We start from the raw sequence: 15483 nt of genomic DNA on the forward strand, positions 1-15483 counted from the left end.
AGATGTATAAAAGAATTCATCCGCTTTTTTAAGTTTCGCGTATTAAATATAATGAAAATGATTATATGAATACAAATATACAAATGGACTTGACTAAAATTTTAGAAAGTAAATACATGTATATGTTTCTTCTTATCATAAGAGCTAGGTCAGTATCAAATCAATTAGATATTAAAATTGAATATTTGCTTGATGGTCAGCTCTGATTGGCTTGATGGATAATTACATTCATGAATGAGCCTTTATCAGATGGATGGATTAGAAACAGAATGCAGAAAAATATGGATATTCATATGATACAGACAGTAAAGTAGAAAATACAATTCATATAAAGAGAAGTGAATATACAATAAAGAAATAACAAGGGAAAGTATATGAAGGATGCAAAAACATGGATAGAAATGAAGAAAGAAGAAAAAGGGTACAAAGAGAGAGAGAAAAATATCTATCACAGAAGAAAAGAAAAAATTGTGATAGGGTAGAAAATAAAGAATGAAACTTTTGAAGAGAAACACAATTTCTCAATGGGAAAATTGAACGAAGCTAATAATGAAGAAATGGAGAAACAAAGGGGACGGGGCACATAAACAAGAAAAAGAAGTACGAAGTTACAGCAACAAAAACGAGAAAGAGAAGACAATTACAAGCTAAAAACAATTGAGAAGAAAATTAGGAGACTACCAAAAACTGACAAGAAAAAGAAGACGAGAAGAAATCAATCAAAGAAGGGGGAGAAAGATGAAGAATAAGGAGAAAGAAGAAGAAAGAAGTAGAAAACAAAAATAAGAAGAAAAAGAAAAAAAATGATGATGGAAAAAAAACAATGAAAAATGAGAAAGCAAAAAGTGAAAGAGAAAAGAATACTCACGCAAGGAATTGTTTCATCTGCTCAACCTGACTATTTGACTTTGGAATCGGAGGCGGAGCGGAAGATGATGAAGAGGAAGAGGAATCTGAAGATTTAGCTGTAAGAAAATTGAATTTAAAAATACAATTACATTTGCTCTTCATACACGAATAATGTATCATGCATGGAAAAGACAAGAGATGATAGTCTTATTTCAATACAGCTTGAAGCATGTCAAAATGTTAAGTCTTAATCAGCATAGATCTGCATTTGTGTAACAAGTACTTACCTGAGTGTCACACCAAATCATATAACTACCTCCCCAAAAAAATGTTTGCTTAGCTATAGAGATTACATAATTGATATTGTTTATGGCTACATAATCTTAATAACAACACATATACATAGTCAAAATGAAAAGCTTAACAAAAATGTGTACTTTGCCCATACATTGCAAAAACAGATTGATAAGAAATAAAAAGCACAAAATGAAATAAAGGAATACATGAAGAGCCTTATCATACACTGCTAAAAAGTTTTATGCACCCAAACCTAGAGTTGATTTGAATTATAAAAAGAGAAAATTCCAACAAGTATAACAGTAGAAATTTCACCAAAATCGGATGTAAAATAGAAAAGTTTTGACATATTAAAGTTTCGCTTTTTAATTTCATAAATGAGTTATATGCACATCCTGGTCTGTATGCAAATGAGGAGACTGATGACGTCATCCACTCACTATTTCTTTTGTATTTTATTATATAAAATATTCTAATTTCTCCTAATCGTGAAGTAAAAAAAGACTAAATCCTCCCTGAACATTAGGAATTAGCATTGTTTTAATACTACATGGTTCACTAAAGTTGGTCCTTATTGTCAAATCTGTAAAATAAAATATTGTATAATTCAAACAATAAAAAACAAAAGAAATAGTAAGGGACATCATCAACTGTCTCATTTGCATGTCAGAGTTATGCATATAACTGTTTTTGTGGAAAATAAGCAAAACTTCAAAATGTCATAACTTTCTTATTTTACATCCGATTTTGACGAAATTGTCAGCGTTTTCCCAGTTTGATTTTTATCTATTTATTAAAATCTACATTTTTCTGGGGTGGACTACCTTTAAAAGATTTACATATCTATGAATAACTTATAAGGAACCATTATAAATTAATTTAGAAAGTTTGATGAGAGATCCAAACCTCTAATATAAGCCTTTGATTCTAAAAGTATACCAACCTATGGTTCACTTGCAAACATTTCAGAAATATTATACATAAGCGATATCATGTGTAAATTATACTTCAACACGTATTTTCCTTTAATTTGGTTTCTTGTAAGTCTTTACAACCTTTCTCGAAAAGAGAATCTGAATACCTGTAAACTTATCTGAAAACCCTTTGAAAACCCAACGAATCACACCAATGATAAATTTTAAAAGTACCCTAAATAGTAAAATGAAAATCACCTCTGATACTACTGAAAAAATGAACTGTGTACCAATAAGGGTAATATATTTGCAAAGTTTCAAAAATTATATTTGGTTTGAATTTGATAGGTCTATGGCCCTACTTCAAAAGAGATATAAAATACAAATTATTAGTGATGGTATTGGAGTTATTTTGACAATTCTAATCAATATCAAAGGGGCAAATAAAAAAAAATGCTTTATAAATCCAAATTATCAAAATTCCTGCAACTATGCGGCTGAGCTAAAGATATAAGTTAAATGCAAAGATTATTGTACCCTCTCCACTTTATATTTACAAGTATGAAAGCAGTTGATTTCATTTAATCAAATAGCTATAAAAGTAACTAAGAGTTAACGCTAACATGATGCAGATTTTTGAAAGCATGTAATAATCAAAACATTATTATCAACAAAAGAATAAATGTTATGTTATATTGCACTTGTATTATTTATTCGCTTCTTGAAAAAGGAAAAAAAAAAAGGAAAATTTCGCAAAAATAGCATTGTTCATAGTATGAGGAGCAGTTTCATTTTCAGTTTTTAAGACAATGGTCTTACTCTTGTGCTAATAATTTCCAGAAGCCAAAGGTAAGAACTTTGTTTACATTGCACAATTCTGTTACCTCATGCTATTTCAGATATCATTGCCAGACAATAAATAATGAGTGGAGAAGAAATATACTGATAAATGAATCTCCAACAGATATTTGCTTCACATTTGTTTATACACGGCCAAACCCCAATTTGGACCAGAGTTTGAATTCAATCTGATTTCAAATAGGCCCTTGTGTTTAGAATGGTTATTTCACCTGAGCCTCTTATTGATTTCCTTTTTTTATCAATTGCCCATTATCATTAATTTTTTTTAAAAGATATCCAAGCCATTATTTGAAAAGAAAATGCAACAAAGAATATATATCAAGAAAGATGATTGAATTGATGAATGCCATTAAAAAAAAAAATTCCCAATAAAGCAAATGAAGAACCTCATTTTCTACCTGCTTCTGGTACTTCAGTACCTAAGGTTGCTGGAAAAAGGCAAATAAAATATAAAAAATACATATGACATGAAAGTTTGCTTCAATCCTGTAATGATCATTAGTTCACATGGGTTGAATTGAATTTAAAACTGCAAAGGTCTTCAATAATAAAAAAAATAGATCATTGATGAAAAAATGATAAAAATGAAATAAGAAAACAAAGAAAAAAAGGTATTAAAAATATATTCATCAAAACAAGTTCTATCAGCCATATCATATGAATAAAATGCAATGTATCGTTTCAAGTACATTTATATTAAAGCTGTAATAATGAAGTAAATATGCTTGAAAAATCCATAAATTGAAATTTACATGTAGTTAGCTACAAAATGGAGTCATGAATTTATGTCAAATTCATAAAGGGGAACAAAATGTGTAAAACAAAATAAAACTGGTTAAAAAATAGTTAATAGGCAGAAATTTAATTAATGGTCATTAAAACATCATTTTTTTATTTTATTGTAAAACATGTTTAAAGGGTGGGCCATGATTATGGGGGGGGGGGGTGGCAAAAAAATATGAATGAAACCAAAATCTGCAAGTGGTGAATAAACTTTACTGAATATGTATTTTGCATGTTAAATAGTCGAATCTCAATAGATTATGAGAAACGTTTGGTATATTGCAGGACAAGAGTATGCCATAGATTAATATGGATGCATGTACATGTAACAAGCTCCTTGTTGTAAATTTTCAGTTTGTGACTTCGAAAAAGCTTTGTTGATTGCAATAGATATATGATATTTAAATCAAGTGCATGTGATGCACAAACTTAGAAATGCATTTTTTTTTAAATTAGATTGTAACAGTGAACATTGGCTCTTCATTGTAGTGAGCTGTTTGGTTGCAATATTTATATCACATTCCTGATTGGTCAGTTGAGTGGATTTGAAAATTGTGACATAAATATTTGCTATTTAAACTGACAAGAGGCAACTCTAAAGAACTGTATTTCAGTACAATGTAATCGTCTTCATACACACCAGCTATATGCAAAAAGTAAAAAAAAAAATGTTGCAGCAATTTTAGAGATATGCATATTTCAATGGTGTATATACACATGGGGTCAATGGATTTAAATGTACTTTGTTTCTTCCTTTCAAAGGCTTATTTTACAGCTATTTTGTGAGTAGGATTTGAGACAGAAATGAAGGACCTATGAGATGCATCAGAAAAAACACAAATGCTGCAGATTTATTTTGCAGATGTGTTATACCCACTCACTAGAAAAATATTTTACCATTAATTAGTTGAAAGATTATCCATTTATGATGTAGCTGAATAACCTTATGCTAATTGGTACATGTATATTTGGCAGGCCCTTATTCATTTTGACTCAAATACTCCAATATTACAGCATTTACAGAATATTTTGAGCTGTATTTGCAGAAAGATTTTGGAAATTACTTTCAGGTACTGATCAGATAGGATATATATTGGTAATATTGCCATATCTGAACAGGGTAATTTTTACAAAGATACGTCATATTGGTAATGTATTACATAGCGTTGGGACTGTGTTGCGACTGTTCTGTGTTGGGTGTGTTGTGACTGTGTTTGACTGTGTTGTGACTACGCTGTGACTGTGTTGTAACAATGGTGCAAGTGTTTAATACTGTTCAGTGTTATGAATGTTGTGACTGTGTTGAACTATTCTGTGTGTTGTGACTGTGTTATAACAATGATGCAAGTGATGTGACTGTGTTGAACTAGTCTGTGTTTTGAGTGAGTTGTAACAATGATGCAAGTGATGTGACTGTGTTGTGACTGTGTTTCAACTGTGTTGTGACTGTGCTGTGACCTAATTCATTGCAGACTGTTGATATTCAATAAAGGTTTTATAAGTGGTCTCTGCAAGGTCAGTCTTGTTGTGACAACCTATAACTCTAGATTTTTTTTCTCAAAGCTGCCATCTATTTTATTGTAATCATCACATCTGAAACTTCGTTCCCAACTACTACTGGATGATATATCAATCCTGACTGCTTAATATCTCAAAAGAAATATGGATTATTTGATTTACTGTCCTGATTGGTTGAATGATTCCAGTTGGGGAAAAATTGACAAATGAGATTGATTGGAAATCAATACAGATTGGTAATTTATAAATAATAATAAATTTTGTGATATATACAAGTTGACACACACCAACTCCAGGAGCGCACTCATGAACATTTATATTCATGCTCGAATCAACTCTTATATCATACCATATAAAGGTTTTTGTAATCAATCTTGTGGTACCATATAGAGGTGGGTTGATGATCTCCTTAGAAATTACGAGAACTGTGCATAAGAACAAAATAAATGTCCCAAATACTGAAATTTTGTTCTAATCATGTCTCTTTGACAAAACTTTGTTCACAGTAATATCTGGGGAAAAAATTATTAAGGGAGCAACTTAAACCTCCGGCGTGTCATGCTTTTATAGTAACACCAGTAATTCCTCAGAGGCTTTGCTGGAAAAATGCTCGATAAATAAGCCTCATTTACTAAGTTTTTGAAAACATGTTGGTTGACTGCAGATTGAATAGCTGAAAGTGAGGTCTGAGGATATGTTAATCTGGCTGTCTAGTTCATGTTCCGTATCAGATATTTTTGTGCTCCATGAAATATCATTATAAACATAAGAAATGAATCTGCCTGTGGTTCACATGATAGGTTAGCTCCATGTAGAGTATAGATGGAATACATGTTGTCTGTGATCTGAGCAATGATGCAATTAACATGGTAATTGCAGTGAGTAATGCATAAGATGGTGCCTTTAAATCTGTCACTTTCAATGTGAGTTTGCAGATTTGATTGCAAGGTAAGCAAAAAATACAATCAGACCTGAGGGTTCTATCCAAGAAGACCAACGTTGCAAGAAATCTGAAGAGGACATAAATGATAGTATGTAAAACAAATAGGGACATTACAATGAATACATACATTTGCAACAGAACGAATCTAACGATGTCAAATTGTTTAAATGTAAATGTGATTAGCATTTTGGTAGCTTGTTGTAATGTGCGCATTAAAGATGTTCTTTTGCTGCAAATGTATCAAATACTGCAAAAAAAGTGGTTTTGAGTTATCATGAATGATTTAAGGACTAGATAATGAGAAAACTGGAAAGTGAAGATGCTTTGTTTCCTGTATCGATTAAAGTGGAGATGGTATGCAGTCATGATATCTACCAACAGTGGCCAATCTGACATTAATTATAGAATGTATCCATGTACATGTGTTAAAAATGTGAATATTATCATGAATGAGGAATATGAAGATGAATATGACAATAAGATTGGAAATTGTACAGAATTTATGGTTTCATATGATTGATTTCATTATGTCTTGGTTTACAGTCCTGTTGTGTACCCTTTGGCATGTGGAACACATTACAGTGCTAAATCACATTGAATTCAACATCAATCAGTTCTAGAAAAGCTAGTATGTCACTTTTTGACAAAACGAAGTTTACCTGAAAGGAAAAAAAAATCCTCTCAACAAATAAATTGAGGGGTCATACAGCTGTTCGCAAACTTACGTTTATGAATGATTTTAGAAACATGAATATGTAAAGGCAAATATGATCCTGAATTAATAGTAATCGCATCTGTTGAAATTGAATGTGATACATTTACATGTATGTATTATGATAAACCTATTGAACCCTATGGCCACAATTCTTGTTCGGCTCTTGAAAATCTGAGCCATTCATGAAGTGATATTAAATTTCTTTACAAATACTGTCATGAATCACTCCATAAAGTGCACATTTTGATCATAACACACCTTAAGCCCACTGTAACCACTTCTAAAGCATTTCCAAAACAAATAGAAAAGCTTTATCTTCATGTGAAATGCACTTTGCAAATCTTCAACATTTTTTCACTGCAAATGACATGATGCTTTGATGAAGCCAGCATGCCACAACTTACCCTTCACTGAAGTTTGTTTATGTCTATATCATCCAAACAGAAGAATGCAATATACATGTAGTGATCACACACAACAGCTACAAAGACTAATTCTAGATTTTTATCAAGCATCATAAGTGCCAAAACATCATTTGCAATTTCCAGCCCACCTCAACAATTAAAAGGGTTTTTATGGGGTTTTTCTATATAAAGGAAACAAACAAATTTGTATTATTGAATATAATCCCTGAATTTTCACCCATTCCAAATTAAAAATACTCAGAATCTTCCTTCCCTTTCCTCCAACAATGACCCTCTTGTTCAATAAAGACTTTACAAATATACCACGGTATAGTTAAGTGAATTATTTATAAGGATAAAAGCTGAAATCACTTTTTGACTGAAACTCTCGAAAATAGTCTGTACTTGATTGAGGTGAATTCAGAATACTATGAATATTCATTTCCATGATCTATTTTGCCTCTTGTTTGAATGTAAAACGATTTATACATTTATTCTTCATCTTCATCTATATTTGTTCATCCTTGCAAAATACATTATTTCAGAGAGAAAAAGTATGTAACTTTAACACAATTTTTCCATCAACTTTAATATGATTTACTGAGTTTGAACTGAAACTTTCAAAAGAAGAACACAAATAGGATACTTGTGATTGATCATATTGGGTAATGTTTTCTCCCCTCTTGTTCCTGTTCGTCTTTGGCAGTTTTAAACTAAAGGACATTAATTAATTTGCTTCACTACAAAATAGAAATATGACAGTCTATAATGAAAACACAATAATTATATTATGGCACAAGCGTTCACTATAAACCAAACACGCCATGCAAGATTTTGTTAGGGCAACAAACCAACCCGTAAAGACAAAAATACTTGTGGGAATTACATGCACATTTTTTTTTCTCATCTACTCATGTAGTCACAAATAAAATGAAGATTATACTCAGAATCCCAGATATTGAACTAGTTTTTAATTGGAGCACTAGAATAAAAGGAATTTTTGTTTGCTTTTCTTTTTTTTTTGGGGGGGTGGGGTGTTGATGACATATGACATCTTTGTCATACAGCTGTTCTAAGCATACAAATTTACAATAAAACTAAAAGAATATATATATTACAGTTTGACTCAAAATATTGAAACACAACATAGGTCAGAGTTGCTAATTTTGTCTGACTAATTTCTAAAATTCCATTACTTCCTCATTTATCAATTTTTTTTTGGAAACAAATAAATTCACATTACCACCTCATTGTTTTTATTTATTACAAATGAATTTCAAGTTGATTTTTCTTTTCTGTTCAATTGCAAATATTGCTTTATTTCCTATTTATTCTATCTCTTTTCATAAATATATATAATTGCTTTCTTAATTATCAATTATTATCAATATTAGTATATTTTTTAATCTTTCTTTATCAAGTACTGAAGGTACATGTATGCAATAAAGTTGATAATAGCCTCTCATTTATTCATTCCTTTACTAATAGCTTGGGTGCATGCCTGCTGAAAAAAATTGTTCTGCATGAAGTTTTTGTGACTGATTCAGTGAAATTTCATTAATTTCATATAATTCACTTACGTTTATTTCAATCAGTATTGCCCGTAACACCAAATCTCTTCAATTCATTTCAGTTTCATCGAGGGGATTGTGATGTGAAATGACTAAAACTGCAATCACAATAATTTTGGAGGAATAAGCTTTTTTCATCTTGTATCTCCTAAATTGTTCATTCCCATATAAATTATAATTATATAGTAAACAGAGTGTCATATTGAAGACAATTTGATGGAAATTAAGAATTTGAAGCTATGCACTTTGTTTCAAAGTTACTAAATTGGTCATCTCATAATTACATAACAGACAGCACGATTGTCAAAGATGATTTGATTATCAGAAATTTATACAGAATAGCAGCCATGCCTGTTTCAAATTATTATCAGTCAGCATATACTACACATGCAATGTCAAAAGTCCTTCAAAGGGCTACTCCCAAAAAGAATGCAGTTTCTAATCTGCAATTTCACTTATTGGCACTTTTTTTGTGATTAAAACACAAGATGCGAGGAGACAACACGCACAATCCAGAGTGCAAAATACCCATGCATAGAAACAGAGAGAGAAAGAAACAAATCTGGTTGACGTACCCTGGTCACGAATAGATGTGATCCTTTCAGGTGGCTTAGGGGGCGTGCTATTGAAAGCATGAGGGTCGGACGAAGTTCTCTTGTGGCCTAAATCCATAGGGGGAGGGGGCGCTTTTTTCTTGACACTCGCCGCTGTATTATACACACACACACGTACACACACATATGAATGACCACAAATGAGTTGGGAGAAGGGAATAACATGTATAAAGAGGGATGAGGGAGGGAGGTAGGGAGGGATAACAGATGGGAGTGGGGTGGATGCACCATGAGGGTTGGGTGGTATAGAAAGTGGGGTCAGGAATAACAAGGGGGAGGAGTACAATTTTTTTTAAACATTATATGCAAATGTAATATGTTAATAAAGGATATCACAAAGTGACGCATCAAACATGAAAAATTATCCATTTTAAGAGTGTATGGAACATGAGATAAAGCAACGATGGTTTAGTAGGAAAGGTTGGAGAAGACAAATTCAAAGAGAATTGTAAATTAATAAAAGAAATCATTAGATGATGATAGGAAAATGAAGAACATACATAAATACAGAGTAATGTTGTATTATGTCAATCATAGAAAATGAAAGACAATAAATGAAGAATATATAAATTCCAATGAAAATGATAACAAAAAGCAATAGTAGATTAACACATAGGAAATACAATAGAGTAAAAATGGTATTAAAGATTGTGAATGCATGAGAAACACAGGTTACATTGAAAAAGGATGGAGAAACAAAGGGTCAGACAGATCACCACAAACAAACAAAATAAAAAAGGGAAATAAAAAAGACAAAACAAAACAGGGTATGGAGTAAGAGAATGGGGAGAAAAGAACAATGATATATCGGGATAAGTATGAATGAATAAGAACAAATTATTATATGAATCAACAAAGTCATGAAACCTGTTATACCAAAATAATCATTATGACAATGTTAAAGAATACTCATATTAAAACTCATGGAGGATTATTGGATGGGGCAAGAAGGCATGTGAGTGAACTACCTCCAGGTCAAAGAAAGGGTCAGGCAAAGTTTTAAAACATGGAAAGGTGGGAGAAGCACGAGGGAGAGGGATATGCAACATGCGTTGATTTCAAACCATGGATGGGGGGGTCAAAATGCGCTCTTACACAGTCTAGATCTAAACCACTCAAATGCAATCTCATCTCCTAAAAGTTACTGAAGAAACAATCACAATACAGCACTTATATCACAGATCCATTCAGGATGCATGCTTTTTCAAATAAGATTTCAACAAATACCTAATTTCTTAACACTAATTTATCACTTTTAAAAGAATAGGGATAGGGATGCCATAAATCCATTATTTGAGAATTTTTAAATCATGTTACGCCTTGACCACTTCAACAGAGGCCATAACACTTTTGCAAGGAAATCTAAGCTATTATCCATATGTGGATTAATTATTTAATAATAATAATTATTATTATTATAATTGGCTTTTATATAGCATTTTATCAATCTAGGACTGCTCAAAGCACTTTACAATTATAATTTCCACACAATTACAGCCTAAGGATTAGCAGGAAGACTATCAAATATCCTGAAATCAACAAGTATTTATAAAATGTAGGAATCAATTTATGCATTTGAATAATAACAGATATCTCCCACCTAAATTTCTGCTTTTGTATATTCACATAATTGTTTCTGCTCCAGATGATGTAGTGAAGTTCAATGTACAGTACCTTAAAATCATATCAATGTTGAAATTTGATAATTTTGATGTTTCATGTCCATATCATGACATAATGTAAAACAGCTTTTGCTGATCATGTATCCAGTGTAAATATGTTCAAGTAAATGAAAGTATAGAAAAACAAACCAAATAAAAAGTAAAACCTAAATTATCTGGTTAACTCAAGATAGATAAAATGCTATTTTGCTTTTGCTTGATAGAATGGAATAACTTCACAGAGAGCTAATTCCTATTATAACTGGTAAAAAAAAATTAAAAAGGAAATTTTGGTATGTGTAAATTTTTTTAACCCTTTCTAAACAAATTGAGTGCAACTATTAAATCATAGAGATACATGCAAGTAGAGAAATAAAAAATAGAAATTTAAATAATATCCACAAAAAAGTGATCATTTTGACAGTGTGAGTCAACTTTATCAAGGATCAGATTTTCTGATCTAAAAATATGAATTTATACCAACTAATTCCCACTGAATAAACTATTAAAGGGGTCACTACTATAGCATGCAATACAGATTCTGAAGTTTCCCAATTAAAATGAAAATAAACAAATATATATAAAAGAAACTACTCCTAAAAAACAGAAGAATAAACTAGTGTCATGATGTCCATGAGAAAGGGTTACTTAAACCCATGAATAGGGGGGGGGGAATACATCCATGTTTTATACAACAGGAAAAATGAAGAAGACTCATCTTTTCAAATCAGTTTTTCAATTAGGGTTACTTCAAAGGTAATGAATAGAGAAAACATCTACATTAAGAAGGGTTGGGTAATGGGAACATCAACATTTGAGGTTAGCCATCAAATTACTTTTATACTAGGTAAACTATAATTGACTGTAGGCTGTGGGTAAGTTGCATATGTGAACAAAAAACAATTCTGCTATAATTAAACCAACCAAAATGTTCCACCTGTAGATTGTATCTATGACTAAAAATATTTTCATGCCTGAAATCATATATTTTAAGCATTTCAAAATGATATAAGAGACACAAACAAAGAGAACAAGTACTGGACCATGCAGATTAAACTGAAATAAGCGCTTCACCTCTCCTGCCTCTCCTATGGCTTCCTTCGCATGGCAAACACAAAAAGAAATTTTTGTGGGAAGAAAAACAAAACATGGTGGCACATGAATGCAAAGCATGGAAGATTTCTGGCCTGAGTAAAGGAATTGCAAACAAACTGCTAGAGCATGAAAAACTTCACAGTAATCTGGACACATATTCAATTCACATTAGTAATTCTCACTTTTCAAATAATACATAGCTCAGTACGTCAATTGGAAAAATGCAAAGAAAACAGCATTCTTAGGTCTCATTCAGACATGGCCCAACAAAGCTAAGCACAAATTTGTTCACAAAATCAATGTGATGATACAATTCATTTTTGTCCAGCTCCGAAGCTGCACAACTATCTCATCTTATCATATGAAGTGACTCATGACATCATATGAAATCACAACACAATCAAGACACCATGAGCCACATTTTGGACAACTTTATCAACAACAAGTGGATCGATATGAATATCAGGTCTCAATAGAAGTGTTGCTATGCCATGCCTGAAAGGCCTCAGTATCTCCATATTGAATTGAATATAGTCCTGTGTGATTTATCCGAAGTAGCTTAAAGTAGCAATAAAAAGCAATGTCAATGAAATAAAGAACGTTATAAATGAAAATGATCAACACACAGAATTAAAACAGGCAAAAGACTGTTTGTTTGTAAATGTATCAGATACTAGATATTGAACTCTGCATAGAATAAAACTAAAAAAAATATTAATTACATAGCACTACAATAAATTCCACAGTAGCTGAATATCACCACTTTCCTCTTTCATCACAGGAAAGTGATTCAGTCCAACTTACACCCCCTCCCCTACAAGAAAACTTCAAATAAATAAATATAAAGAGAACAAATGACTCACAAAAAAACAAAATAAATTGATCAAACTCACAAATTACACTTCCCTTTTCTGCTATGATTTGCATTATAAAACCATTTGTTTTCTTATTCAATAAGTCAAATTATAGTAATAGGAACTGAAGGAAAACCAGTGTAGTTTCAGTTGTGTGATTGTCTATTACCATCAACAAAATAATCTCAATGCTCAATATCACTGAAACAGAAAGCATGCAAATTAAATAAACTTTTTATATTTAAAATACGTTCATGCACAGTGCATTCAAAAAACAACTTGGAGGGAATTCCCCATCTGAATGTTTGACAGAAATTTCAATAAATGAGGTAGGGCGGAAGTCTCGGGTTTATTACTTTATTAACAGCATTTAATTAAAATACACATTAAATATATCAATCTGTACTCAAGGAATTTTTAAATCAGTATTCTTTTCAAGACGACACTAATCTCGGAAAGAAGAGAATTTAAACAGACATTACAAGCCTGGATTTAATATGAACAGAAATAAAACTAAATCATTGTTTTATGATAGTGCCTATGATACATCCTTGCTCAAATGACAAAACCTCATATCTCATTATTTAGGAAATACTGCCTCCTCACCTTGAATAATGACTAGATGAAGTACCTAGTAGGTTTTGCATTAAGTCATGTAAATCTAAACTTTCTCTATCTCAAAATATAAAATCACCAAGTGATTTCAAAAGAAAGACTATCCCACCGAATATGGTGAATCTCTGAACTATTCATAATTTCAAGAGCTACCTCTCGAAATGAAAATGTTAATTTCACTATAACTCATATTTTGTTTTTTTTCTTTAATACAGCTTGCTTTGATATGCCATGCAATCTGAATCAAGGTGCAACTTTTTTCACATCAGATCCTAACTTCAATATGGAAGGGATGAGTCATGCTACAAACAAACATGCAAAGGAAAACAATGCAAATTTTATCTTAAATTCAAATCGCAATAGTTTAGTGGTGGCAGAAACTGGCCTTTTATCATTCTTTGCCATTCATTCTTTTAAAAAAGTTTCTTTGTTTCCATTATTTTGCTACCTCATAGATTATTATATAAATCACGTTCCATATAAACAAATAGAAACAATTTTTCTATGGGCCCTCAAGCAAACAATATTGAATGTTTACTGAAAAACAAATTATATTCCTTCCTCAAAAGTAAGTTACACTTTTAGTATAGACCTTATATGACATCATAATCTCATAGCGCCCTCCCTCAGAGGATATAGGAATACACATAAATAGATTTGTCAAAGATGCACCAGCTGCAGATCACCAGCGCATGCAAGGCAATGACTTCAGCCTCTAAAAAGATGACTGCGCAATGATGTCAATGCATAAGGTCTATTACAGTAGCATGTGAGAAATTGTAGCTTATAATTTTTGTTAGCTACAATTTACCATAACCTTGTAGACACACTGGTTGGCAGCCACTCATATCCAAATCTTTTTAAAGTTTGGCAGTTTACTTCAACGGAGAGGACAGATTAAATTTCCTTTTTTGTATGCGTAGATGAAAATAGGGGGGAAAGATCATTGGCAAACAAATCAAGCAAACAAGACAAATGAGGTATCTAAAAAAATTAATAAAAATAACTAATACGCTAGAATTGAAAGTGAACCAAAGGAAAAATCATGCAAGTTCAAATATTTCTGAACTGGTATATTCGGGGGGGGGGGGGGGTGGAGACCTAACAATCTGCCCTGTAATTGTAGTACAAAGACACTGAGGAGTGCTTGTGTTCCTATTACACCCAATTTATGATGACTTGAAATAGTCAAGTAAAGTTTGTGTTAAAGGTTCCTATATCCCTTTTCGCCAAATCCCCCCCCCCCCCCCCCGAAAAAAAAAAAGATTTAAACTCTTGCCCCAATATGGGAGAAAGGGTAAAACATAAAGGGCTTGAATGGGTTCAATCATATACCAAGGTGCCCAAGAAGTTCAAATGAAGTGAAATCCATTTTCACATTAAGAAGACATTACAGCTAAAGATTAGTCTCTCAATTCCTTGAAATCATGGTCACAAAATAAATGAAAAATCTGTACTCTAATTCTAATCTTAGGTGTTCTTTTTGTCTTGTGTTACAATAATTCAGCATATAAATGACTCCAACTTTGCCACAACTGAGGTTAAATATGACAGCAACCAAGGGCATGCATGGTTGGCTATACTTCAGGGAGATTTCGAACCCTTCTGTCCTTATGAAACACACCCCTTGGTCGGGCTAAATTATAGAGAAACATGGATTGGTTCACTTTCAGGCTAACTAAAGGGAAAGCAAGATAACTTGAATGCCTTGCATAGCAACAGCAGCAGAAATCATACCGGAGTAAGACCAATGATGGTGATGACCAAACGGAAGACAAAACATCACTGA

At 32.0% G+C, this 15483-nt stretch overlaps 1 protein-coding gene across 7 annotated transcripts in view; it reads right to left on the minus strand.

The window, feature by feature from the left end:
- LOC129258765 (arf-GAP with SH3 domain, ANK repeat and PH domain-containing protein 2-like) overlaps positions 1 to 15483 on the minus strand; it is a 53848-nt gene that overhangs the window by 13993 nt on the left and 24372 nt on the right. The window contains exons 15-19 of one of the 7 annotated variants that reach the window (XM_064097555.1): positions 15432 to 15479; positions 12205 to 12228; positions 9431 to 9562; positions 3320 to 3349; positions 869 to 965 (exon numbers count right to left, since the gene is read on the minus strand). In XM_064097555.1, the coding sequence (XP_063953625.1) occupies positions 869 to 965; positions 3320 to 3349; positions 9431 to 9562; positions 12205 to 12228; positions 15432 to 15479 (331 nt within the window). The remainder of the gene's footprint in view (positions 1 to 868; positions 966 to 3319; positions 3350 to 9430; positions 9563 to 12204; positions 12229 to 15431; positions 15480 to 15483) is intronic. The other 6 variants (XM_064097565.1, XM_064097575.1, XM_064097558.1 and 3 more) reach the window with 6 other exon arrangements.

The sequence above is a fragment of the Lytechinus pictus genome, chromosome 1 (genome assembly GCF_037042905.1).
Source record: "Lytechinus pictus isolate F3 Inbred chromosome 1, Lp3.0, whole genome shotgun sequence".
NCBI classification, from domain to species: domain Eukaryota; kingdom Metazoa; phylum Echinodermata; class Echinoidea; order Temnopleuroida; family Toxopneustidae; genus Lytechinus; species Lytechinus pictus.